The 12,972-nt window shown below is 41.4% G+C and overlaps 1 protein-coding gene across 8 annotated transcripts in view; it reads left to right on the forward strand.

Annotated features, from left to right (window-relative positions):
• Positions 1–12,972, forward strand: part of LOC124412227 (neurogenic protein mastermind-like) — a 121,186-nt gene that overhangs the window by 70,679 nt on the left and 37,535 nt on the right. For 2 of the 8 annotated variants that reach the window (XM_046891939.1, XM_046891940.1), the window contains exons 1-2: positions 628–945; positions 10,256–10,309. The exons of 2 other annotated variants lie outside the window; for them this stretch is intronic. In XM_046891939.1, coding sequence (XP_046747895.1) covers positions 940–945; positions 10,256–10,309 — 60 coding nt within the window. In that variant the 5' untranslated portion in view covers positions 628–939. Of the gene's footprint in view, positions 1–627; positions 946–10,255; positions 10,310–12,972 lie in introns of those variants that run through there. 4 more of the 8 variants (XM_046891935.1, XM_046891936.1, XM_046891942.1 and 1 more) reach the window with 2 other exon arrangements.

Here is a 12,972-nt window from a genome sequence, read left to right on the forward strand (position 1 = left end):
GGCACGCGAGGATCCCGTTCAGCTGCGCGTTGTGTTGTGCCGTGTAGGATGTCGTGACGTCGTGACGTCGTCGCCGTAACGCGCTCGATTTTGAAAATTTTTTTTTGCATCGGCGGTAAAGTGGAAGGAGGGAAAAACGAAGGACGAATCGGAAACGGAAACTGACGCGAATTTTCGATGTTGTTATTGGTAGCGGTGTTAAAAGTGCGGTGCTGTGCGGTGCGGTGACATTTTCGTGAGAAATTAAGGAAAAAGAGAGAGAGAGATACATACTTTACGGGTTCGGATAAGAAAAATAAAAACTATATCGTGTAATTATTCCTAAAGGATCTTCCACTAAAGAGAGAGAGAAAATGAGAGAGTATGTGTAAAAGGATTTGAAAGTATAAGAAAATCACGTGCAAATATTTTGGCGCGATTTTTTAAAGGTGCGCTCACGTGGTGAGGGATTTCTCAATATCAGAGATTTCCTGTATACCGGTGACGTGACCCGCTTCCTATTCTTCCTAATTCCCTCACTTTTACACAAAATGACCTTTAAATTTCGTTGAATGTAAGATCAAACGTAAACAGAACTGCGGGAGTGCAAATTGTTCGTATATATATATATATATATATATGTATGAATGTATATTTACGTATGTGCGACGACGATTTCGCGATATTTGAACCGCGGTGGTGACAATTGATCTAAATCACGCGAAATAAGTAGTGCATCGATCGGCGAGTTTGGCAAGTTTCTCAAGAAAGGAGCAGAGACGAGTGGACGGTGAGGGGGATGGCGGCCCCCCCTCAGCCAGGGCCCCCAACCTGGGCGCCCCTTCTGTGAGGAGAAAGCCTCTGTCTACCTCACCGCACGCCAAAAATTAACCACGACACGTGCCCGTTCGAAGAGAGAGAGAAAGAGAGAGAGAGAGATAGACGGTGACATCACCTGGAATGATGGTACGTCGACTGATTCAACTTGTTGTGCAAAATAAATAATCGCACTGTATGAATTTATTTATTTATTTATTCATATATTTGTTTATTTATTTATTTATTCACTCACTCACTCACTGGTCCAAAACAATTTGCGCAAGCGCACCCGCCTACTTCTGTAGAAATTCTTTCTCGTTATAACCTGCGTAACAACGTCTGTGCAGCGGGAAGCTCTGTGCGAATTTTAAACAATTTATAAACATTGAATTCTCGTGCGGTGTGTACGAGTCGAAGGATGAGGAGGAGGAGGGATATCGAATTCTTTTTTTAGAATTCTGCACGCCACCCGTTCGCTCTACACTGTGACGAGCGACGCTCACTTTGACAAAGTTTGTTGCCGATCTTGTGGACACTTGTTATCACTCTGACATAATACGCTGTTGATAATTAAAAATTGTTTTTATTCGTTTCTTGTTTGTTTTTTTTTTCTGTTTCTTTTTTCTTTCGCTTCTTTCTTTCTCATATTTGTCTGTTATAGATATTATCGATTTTTATACGGAATCTGCAATTTCTGTATATCTTAATCCTCTGAAATTATACACCGAAGAAGAACTTCACAAGCTAGCGATTTATTTATTCAGCCTTTAAGAGTTCGCTACAATTTTCACACACATCGTGCAATTCGCCTTGCGGTAGGACGATTACCATCTTGATATATATACTCTATTATACAATTGTATCGTAAATTATTCCTCCATGATTACGAACACGCGGTTATTTGCAGTTTTTGTACCGAATGATACAGTTTCCGTAAACAAGAAAAACACACACACGGGCAGAAAAAACGTGTGTCATCATCGTGATATAAAATTTTCTTTCAACGATTGAACCGGTTTCTATTCCAAATCACCTGTAAGATACTGAATGTCAAAAACTCGAGGGAGGGTAGAATTGAAATTATGAAATTTATAAATCTTTAGCGTTTGTCAAAGTTTTTATTTTCTTTCATTCTTTTTATACCAAACTTCAAAACGTTTCTTTTGTCAATTGTGACTATGAATTTCGTCAAAAAATCAAAGTTAGACTTCCAGTATATGATAAAAGTTAAAGAAACTAAAGAAATAAGAAAGCTTGCAACAAACTTTAGATATCTGGATGAACATTGGAGTGTATAATAACGTATAAACGAGACTGCGGTATTTTTGGGGCTCATGTATGTAGGTACATACCGTCTGATCGTATAGATAGCTCAGGCTTCAATCCCATTCTGTGACGGACGACGACGGGAGAAGAGGAGGGAGAGAGAGAGAGGGATTCCGTCTCTGCCATTAACGTTGCGGCGGATTCGCAATCCGGGCAGAGAGTCAGTCAGTTATAGTCGTGGTGGAAGGACTGACGGGTGGGGTGTAATAATACGGGAATACACGGGGCTTTCACTTGCGTTACCACCGTCGCGTCGCTCCGTCGTCGTCGACGCCCGTAACACATAATACGTTATAGGTACAACACGCGAGTAGAGAGATAGAGAGATAGAGTCCCGAAACGACGAAATTATTTATACCTTTTGATTATACCCGGCGTTATTCCGCCCCGAGTCCCGCCGGAAGTATACGAATATCGACGAACGTTCGTATCTATACTATATGGGTGGACGTATATGTAAAATTAGAAACTTAGCAACAAGCATGAAAAATTTCGGAGAAAGAAAAAAAGAACGTTGCAAAATTTTATTTTAAATATCAGCGAATTGCGCGAAACGCACGTGTGTGTATATATATATATATATACATGTGTGTGTGTGTGTGTGTGTGTGTGTTTGACGTAAATATACTTCCATGATGCAGTCTTTTGCGCAATTGAAATTTCTGTCTGGTCTCTTTCTTCCGTTGCCGTTACCGCCCGCCTCTGTCCCGAGTTTATTATCCCAAGGGAAGTAAACCTTTTCTCCTCTATCTCGGTTTCTCGCCTCTCTCGTCTCTCTCGCCTTTCTCTCTCCCTCTTCCCACCCTTCGATCTTCCCTTCATCCCTCGTCGTCGCGCCATCGACCACCACGCGGAGGATAGTAAAGTAGGAAAGTAACGGACGGTCGATCTCGCCTTAGCCTATCTCTTTTCTGATATCCATTCCGGTTCGTCTATGCATTCACAACGTGACCCAACCCAACCTGGTCCAACTTGACTTCTGCATGCAGTCGTAGATGTTATCGCCGCGACGGAAAATACAGTTCGCACTGATTAAACGGGTAAAAGGATATCAATATGTTTGTGATTCGATGGAAAGCGCGAAGAAAGAAGAAATCAATCAAACTCCGCGTGTCGATTCCCGCAGACCCGCGATAAATGATCGTGAAATGAACGTTTGAAATTAACAGAGAATATTGGAAACTTGAAAGAACGCGTCCCTGGCACCTGCCGCTTTTACGATTAATCCCTCTTAACCTCACTTCACCCCCCCCATCTTGCAGGTTCGCCGCTTTCACGCCAATTCAACAAGCCAGACGAAATTTTAAGATCTGCTATATTTATAGGAATAAATATATAGTCTAAATGAGTAAAAATTATTGGTAAAAACTGCTCATTTTCTTCTCTCCGTTTGCGATCCTTGAAGTGAAATTTTATTACACATATTAAATGCTTTTATAGTAGGTTTTCCTCATCGGTAAGAAAAATTTAATACATCAGTTGATAACAACCGATGAAGGTGACGAAGGTAGAACGATTAATAAACCGCGAAAGACGCGAGGTGATATAATCGTCGTAAAATATCCGCACGTTTGCACGCGGTCTGCGGAAATAGGCTCTGCCACCCTATCTTACTCTTTATCCGGGGGAAATAATAGTCACGAATAAACTTAAGATTCATCTTCATCTTCATCTTCTTCTTCTTCTTCTTCTCGCGACTTTTTTATCCAACCGCAGATCTTCCATTCGAAGATGGCTGCTGATTCGTGCGAGTAGTATTTTCCCGCCAGCCGGAAACTCCTCCGCGGCTCTACGGAGGGACGTGTTTCACCTCCTTCTGTACTCGGGCATAAAAGCGGATTCGGAATCCCACGTGGCGGCGTAAAACCAGGACCTTATACGACGGTGGTTTCGGCGTGAGGAGTCGTAAAAACGTATTATCGGTCCTTCCCTCCCTCCCTCCCTTACTCCTCTTAAGCTTCGGAACGCTGCGGCGCTGCGGAGGATCACCCTCTCCAGATTCTTCCTCCGCTGCCGAGGAGGAGGGTGAGAAGAAGGGCGGGAGGGGAGGTGAAGCGACGGTGACGGTTGCGGAACACCCGGTTGAGGGCTCTGCTGTCCGCCTGCCTTTTTCACAGGGTCTTCCTCTCCGCAGTGGCGGCGCCTCCGCATCACGGGGGGTTGACTGCGGGGGCGGAAAGGGGTGCGAAACCTCTTCTTCTCCGTCGCGTGCAGATCGATAGGAAGGTCACGGAGGTGCGTCGTGCCGCTGGTTAGAGCTTAGTCCCACCCCCTCTTTCTTCCTTCCTTCCTTCCTTCCTTCCTTCCTTTCTCCCTCACTCCCTCACTCCCTTCGCTCTCGAGGTTTCGGCTTCCAGTTTATCACCGACACCGATACGCGTTACGCCAATGAACGAGGCTCGGCGGCCTCCTGGGCTCGGGTTAACTGCTTTTGTCCGCCCGCCACTACTCCAAATATCCTTTAATCTTCTGATCCTGCAGCTCAAAGATATCCTCGACATTATACACGCATGTATCTACTTGATGTATATACATATATGTATATATATATATATATATATATATATATACAATTTTATTTCATAAATATATACAATTTGCAATTTTACAGTATATATATGAATTCATACATTTATTAGGGAAGTTTTCATAAATTCCGGAAAGATACCATTTTCACAAAACACGAGACATTAATGATTAGGTTGAAATCCGTGACGTTGTACAACAAATGTATCTAAGATCCTGCAATGCGTGTGCAATTTTTGCGACAGTTAATTTTCTAATTGTTGTTTTAAAGATTAAGAAAATTTTGCGCATCAAAATAATCGCGCATTTTTCACATTTTTTTTCCCTACACGTAAAGATCCATAAGAATTTTTATGTGATTGAAAAAATGAAAAGAATATGTTTCGAAAAATTTCAATTCCAACGTTTCGAAGATCCTTGAACACCGCGTGCATCGTTTATACACCGCAGACGCATAGCTATTGCCGTCATCGCAACACCGTCGAGGGCGGTGAAGTTGGAGGAATCCACTTGATTTCCACCATTAAGCGAAGAGCTGCGTCGAGGGCTGGTTGTTGAGTTTGTTGTCCTGCAGCTTGCGGAGGGACACACACACCCAACGGCCTTCCGAGGATCCTTTGCTTCGCTCGTCGCTTTAGCGTTTTAGCGTTGCCGGTTTTTGTTTGGTCGCGGCGGGGGGTGGAATGGGACGGGGTTGGGGGGAGTGTTTTAAAACTTTCTTACCCCGTCGCGTCGTCGTGCGACGTCGAGCCGTCAACAGCCCTTGTTCGGGTTGAAGAGCCGCCGGCTTTTCCTCCCCCTGCTCTGCTGCTGCTGCCGGGGATCAGGTGACGGACAAACGATGCTGCGGCAGAAGTCGGGTTCTGAGGCTAATTAGAATTGATTATTGAACAAACCCGACAAACTCTCCCGACTATTACGAAACACCTCTTGCTTTAACGGACGTGTGCACTTATCGCGTGCTCTGTGTCACGCTTGTATCTATCGATCTCTCGAGCTTTCGAGCGATTCCTGTTACACCTACGTATCGACGAAGGCAGGAGCCTATTCTGCAAAATCGTGCGTGCATGCGTGTGTCGATCTATCAACGTTTTTTGTGTGTAACGAGCGAGTGCCTCGTAGGTATATGCAACAGCTGTTGCGGCGTTGCTGCACCAACGTAACTATGTCATAAGTGAAATAATGATGAAATTTCAAGTGGGTCGTCGTGCAACTCGCGTTTATGTTTTCTGACATAATATATATATATAGCTCGCGTGTGTATAAGAAAGGCTAAGAATATCTGCGAGGAAAACGTTGAATGAGAAAATTAGACATTTACTGTAACACTGTTCTTTTTTTCTTCCGTCTTATTAACTATGTGTTATGCGATTTTAACGCGATTCGTAGCGAGTAGGTAACTCGTATATATGAATAATATAAAAATTATGCAAAAAGTTGAGAGGCTCTCTGGATTCGATATAGGAAGCTCGACGAAATTTAAGATAACAACGGAATTTTATACGAAACGTATTATTGCTTGCATTCCTTTCCTCTATCAAGGTATGTAGAATTCTTTCCGCGTCTCTACCATCTCGGGAATAACAATTATCCGAGGGTTTTTAATTGCAGTACATAGTACGTTTCAGCGACGAGTCATCGGTCACGCTGCAACACATTCACGCAACTTCATATACGTATGCGATCGAAATAGTAGGTAGAACGGTAGCGGCAACAGATATTCGTTGTTGCGTAATCCGGCACGACTGCTCGTGTAAACATCGAAACAAGGTCTTTCGATAGCGCCGAGTTACACGCCCGGCTTATACGCGAGAAACTGATGGGACCGATTCTCTAAGTCTCTCCTCTCCTCTCCTCTCCTCTCCTCTACTCCGTTGTAGCTCTGTTGTTGCTGAAAATCATGCTGCACGTCTTTCGAACCAAGTCTCTTCACGCATTATGCAATTGGCATTGTAAGTACCAATGGCGTCGGATAGACGATCGCTGGAGTTGGATGCTATCGAACAGATATCGACAAATTACACTACGAAAGAAATATAATATATAATGTAAAAACTAAGAGCGAGAGATTGATTGATTGATTGATTTATATATTTATTATGCCATGGCATGCCTTTGGCAGTAATATATATATATACATAAGCTTATAACAAAGAGGAAGAAAAAATTACTTTACTCCGCAAAATATCGAAGGGAAAACTATAGATAAACATAATGCACTTAACCAAACCTTGATACGATTACGATCGTCGATGCGAGCGATTCTTAGTCGTTCGAATCGACGCCATTAACGAGGTGAGCATAAAGACGAGTCTTAAAAATATCGAGATTTTGAGAAGTTTAAGAAGTTACGTGGAGCGATAGGGAATTCTAGAAATAAATAGCGGAAAGAGAGAACGCTTCCTGGTTGGCGATAGTACGATGCATTCGAATCGAGAGAAAGAGAGAAAAAGAGAGAGAATAAACGAGTAAATGAGCTAATCGATCGTTTCTATCATCCGTTTTCCTCCTAGCGACAAGCCTCGACATCTTATCGAGTTGCAGTGCTAGACCGTATAATGCGAGAACGGAAACTTTGAAGGACGCGGTGCAAATCGATATATAATATATATATACATACATACATACTTACTTACTTTTTATACGTATCGTGCACGAGTCACTTGCGATACGTCGATCGTTTCGAATGCTTGGCATAGAAAATGGCGAATCTTTGTGAAAGAAGGTTAGAAATTGCAGATTCATTCAATTGTCAAAATCATCATCCCTTCGCTGGTGTATCACCGATTTTTCGTCTGTTATCATTTCCTCTTTTCTTTCTTACACAATATTATGATAGTCCGCTATGTAAAACGATCTGTCCACTATGCATCTCTGTAATTATAATCGTCACGCGTATTTACCCGCAACGGTTTCCGGTCGCATCTTCAAACGTGCAACCATTCATCTCGGCATCATTCGCCTTTCTCCTCTTTTTTTTCTTCGCATACGGTTTCGCAAATCGCGATGACGCTCTTTTCCACGCACAAAAATATGTAAGCCCCCCCCCTCTGCGACGGAGGAGCGCAGTAAATGCATGCACTTCTCATGCGCTAGCATATCATTATAGGTCTATAACTTTTGATTTACTACTCGTCCAGAGTCAATCCCTTTCTTCCACTCCTCCATTTACTCTACTTTCCCTTTTTTTTTCTGCAAATTTTTTCTCACTCCACAATACAGTCAGCTCTCTCAGTAGTGCCGGCGATGTGGCCGTGTAGAGGAATGATTTTCCAAGAAAAGCAGAAAAACTTGGCCACTTGCGCAGGGGGGAAACACGGCACTAACGCCAGAGCGCACTGCACGTATATCATTTTCACAATCATCTTTCGTTTATCCTGCTCCATGGGAGAAAGATTATTGTTTAAATCGGTTGAACGAACTCTGGGCGAAATTATTTGTGAATCGCGGGTGAGTCGAGCTTCAGGAAACGAACAAACGCCGATAGGAATTTGCCTGGCCCAGTTTTACTCTCTATCTTTACAACGGACGAAGCTTACACCGAGTTTCCGGTTCGTTCGTTACTCGTATACTATATTCGCACGTTGCTATCTTGGATTAACATAATTTTTATCCCCACCCTTGAACAATTGAACCAACTTTTGAAAGGTAAAAGAATTTTTCTGTAAGAAAGTCGTGTACAAAATTTAATATGCAAGTACCATTTCTTTTCTTAACTTCTGTCGTTTATTCTCTGTTCATAATATATAATACTTATAATTCAAAAACACACTCGTGTATATAATCCGCAGCATGGAATCAGGTACAAACTGCAAATCTTCTTGCTCAGACAGACGATCACGCGCTCGATCATTACGCAAATACTTGTTTCAACGGTGAGTTTCACAAGCAACACACGAGACGAAGACGTTACTTGTGATAATTATTTACGACGGAATGACTGACGAACAATGCTCAAAACTAATACGAGGATGCAACTAACCTCTGCGATATTCACACTGTGTCTGCTGTACCTTTCCTTTGCTATATACATACTTATATATATATATATATATATATATATCGACAGAGAGACCTTCGAAGAGTTGCTGCTCCTGCTGCTGCTGCTGCTGCTGTTGTTAGTTAGGTTCAGTTTCGACGCGTAGCGGTTCGCTTTAGCAGTTCCCTTCGTATCGTTTCCTGAGACAATGGAGTCGGCTCGTGTAACCGGGTGCCTACCTACCTACCTACTCCTCGTTCCTCGCCCTTCGTCCTTCGCGATCCCTTTTTACCCGCCCTCGGTGCAGGTTCAACAATCCGCGTTGCGTCGTTGACTTTGCGCCATTGCGACAGAGGCGAGAAGCCTATCGATGCGATGACGTTGCAGCAAGTCTTCTAGAAATCGTGCATTCTTAGGTGCACATCTTGTAATGACGATGATGCGAGAGAACGCGGAATCTGACTTCGATCTATAGAATCTAAATACTGACATTGAGTCTCGAGTTAGTCACCGATAGTCACGAATAATTCTGCATATTTATAATTTGCTTATTATCGTTCTAATTGTCTTGAATTTTACCTTCTTTTAGATCACGTACAACACAACCTTGATTTGTCATGCAGTTTTGGATATAGATTTACTTTTTAAAACATTCTCCAACTGTTGCGAAGATTTAGAGTCATCAAAGATCATTATCCGGACGTGAATATTTATTTAAAATCGATCGCGAAGTTGAACACTGATCGTGAATAGCAAAATGTTGAGTGTACTACGTATAATCATGATGTACATAATGAATCGAGATTAGAACACTGGGAAGAACAACTCCGTCGTCAAGAATAGTGCGGATCGTTGGAATCTCGAGGGCATATCATCGCTGATTATTATCGATCTTTTTGTCACATGACGCATGGGAGGAATTTCCGTGTATTTCCTCTCTCTGATTACCGTCATGGTGTACGTCGTTCAATGCACTGTATAGTTGATACATTAAACTTACACGAAAAACGGACAAAACAGTAAACGATTCTTAAGGAGAATCTGTGAGATGCAACCATTAAATTATAATGGTTCATAATGATGAAACGCTACGTAGATTTAGCTATGCACGCAATTAGCTCGCTCCTCGCTGCTGGATGATCATCCGGGTCCGCCGATATATTCACTCGCAATACTCGGTGCAGGTGTTGAATCGTGCGTCAGGTGTGTCCGCGGCCATGAATTAATGACAAACTGCATCAAATCGTCTCGTATTAATTAAATTCCCGGTTCATTCGATATCTCGCGAGGTTATGGCACGTATACACATTAATATACGTATGTGTGTGCCTGTGTTTTATCACCGATTCAAATTGACCGTAGCTTATAAATGAATCTTACCTTTACTCTTGGCTTTGTTTTACTTCGTCGTCAATTTTATGAATATAAAAGTCTGCTAAGACAAGCAATTATAATGATAAATTTTAAGCCTTTCAAACAATAAGTTTTCAAGCTCAAGTAAAATTTTGCAAATGAGGAAAAAGGAAAAATAAAAATATAAAAACATTTTATACCTTACTTCGGTCTACATGCTATATTAACAAAGATCATATTAATTTACAGGTGCGTTTGATTTTCTTGTTTCAGGTACGTACGTGCGCCGATGTGGGTTCCTACTTGACGAACGGCCGTCTGGGTAACGTACGTTAAGATCAATCAGACTATAATTATTAATTAACACTTACAAGCCTGACGGGCTCTAAAAGGCTAAGAGAATTCTTACACTTCCTTACTATTTCGATTTCGTTCTTTCCTATGTATAATATGTTACACTAAATTCCCCAAGACGGTCTGATCTTTCATGGGCACAACGGACCCCCTGAAATATTTTGACAAAAGAAACAATAATTTTTTTTTTGTTTTTTTTTTCATATTTAAATATTACTAGAGGTTAGTTTAATATGTGTTGAATTGAAAGTATGCAATATACTTTTAGAACAAAATTTTTTGCGGCAATGCACTCTCTGAATAGGGCTGTAAAAGAACAAATTGCAAAGTTTTTTATCAGGGCCAACCTCCCAGGCACGAGTGAATACCTTGTTTAAATCGGTTCGAGTTTCGTTTCATTTCATTTTAGCATCTGTAAAAAATACTTGAGTGTCAATATTTTATTAACACATTTGTTTACTTCACACATAATTATTCATGTAAACGTTTTACACGAAAGATTGTGTGTTTAAATGGGAAGAAATTTTTCAAGTAATGGGTATGACAGCATCATTGCATTTGCTACGCGGTCCTATTGATCGTGCAGAGAGAGTTGTGCTTCAAAGATAAACTTTAGCTGGGGAATGGAAGGGGGGAGGGGAGCGGCTCTATTGAGGGAATGCACTTTACATTATAACAGCGAATCCTCCCCCCTCATGATTGAAAAAGCAGAAAATGAAAAAAACAATCTGGTACGAAATTTTTAGAATTGCGTCATCGTCTGATCGTTCTCGCCTCACGAGGCTACCACGGTTCTATGCAAGAAAGATTGTATACGACGTGCGAGGAAAAGTTTCGCCTTCTCCCATACACACCGATCTCTACGAGGCACGTATCGCTTAACAGGAAATCGTATTTCTGAACACTGGTTAAATATATAACCCCGATGTTTCTCTTTAAAACACTATCTCTTACGATGATTTTTCATCACGCTTCTGAAACACCAACCCCATTATCCAATTGCGAAACGTTTTCGGGTTTAAAGTAAACTCGCGCTGCAGCTCGATCTGGTAGATGTAGCAGTATGTATATAGATGCATAAATGGCTGGCTTAGAGACCAGAGAATTGCTCATCCGATTCAGAAGTAAAATTTTATAAAGTTGTCGATACGTGGATTATATAAGAAGTTTTGATTTCCTTGAAGGCATGCGGTAGCAGATCAAAACACCCGCCTAGCTTGCACTGATCGATCAATCCCTCCTTTTCAATGGGCTAATTTAGGGGAGAGTGGGGCAAAGTGGGACCCTTAACAAAATAATGCCTGAATTCAGAATAAAATGTTTAGTTTTCATATGAACAATTGTGTTAAATTATTATCTACATTTCTCGAGAAAAAGTAATCATAAATTCAAGTTCAGAAAATTATTTGACTTTGATGAGTTGAGAGTTAAGCACGATTTCAAACGTTTTTGAAATATTAAAAATTTGAAGCTGCCCACTTTGCTTACCATTAGCTTCATCCTGCTGCAGATTTATAACAGAGCTGTGTCAATGGTAAACCCAGTAATAACCGCAGTACCAAAGCTGTGGGACAAAGTTTACCTTGACTCGGTTAAAACCGTCGTCGTTTTCATTGTATTAACGCCTACAGCTTATTATAATTTACAAACACTTCTTTGTTTCTTGCAATATTTAAACCGACCTACGTGCAGCTGTATCGAGAATGATTAAAAATAAAGAACATTGAAGACCAAAATTGAAGCGCTCGAATTTCGCCTACGTCAGAATGGAATATTGAAATTTTTGGTTATTATACGAGAGGGCTGACCAAGAATAAAAAATTATGCCGAGAGGCGGGAGGAACAACTAACGTGTTTTAGTCCTTACGCGTGAGGCGAAAATCGACGACGACGACGACGTATAAGAGGAGCTGTGAGAGTCAAAAGGTGGCTCGTTTTGCGCTCGTGGATCAGACGAATACGATTAACCTCGGACTCCTCACTCGCCGAGGAGGAGATACGCCAATCGCGTCATCGACGACGTCGAGTTGCCTTAAATGAGACGCGCAGTAAACCCAACCCAACCTTGTCTCGAACTCTTTGCCCCCCCCCCCCCCATGAGCTTCGAGAAAGAAAAAAAAAAACACTCTCACTAGTCGCGGTGATTTTTGTTGTTGCTGTTTCGTTTTATTATTTTTGAATTTTTTTTGAATCCTTATTTTTCCAAGGAAACTCGAACTGCCACTTATCGACGGTATTTGGGGAATTTTTGTCAAATAATTTGTTTTTTAATTTGTTAATCCGACTCCGTTTCCGATATATTATAACATAATTTGATGTAGTATTTTCCGCTCTACCCGACGGTAAAGTCGTTTTTAATCCATTGACTGCAATTTTTGAGGAAAATGCAAAGAACGTCAAATTCGGATGTTTTATTGAAACCCCGGCTATGCAGCTGAAAAATGACTTCAGATTTGATTTCCTGAGGGTCGCAAATCCCTATAAACCAAAATGCAGCCACGAGCCGAATATTCTAATTCAGACTTATTTTGACTGGACTATATTATTATATTCCACTGTAGACTTCGTGCATGGATTATATTATTATCTATCCATCTACCTACAGCTTCTCGCCTAGAATCTTCTTCCCGTGCGTT

This window comes from Diprion similis, chromosome 11, assembly GCF_021155765.1.
Source record: "Diprion similis isolate iyDipSimi1 chromosome 11, iyDipSimi1.1, whole genome shotgun sequence".
NCBI classification, from domain to species: Eukaryota; Metazoa; Arthropoda; class Insecta; order Hymenoptera; family Diprionidae; genus Diprion; species Diprion similis.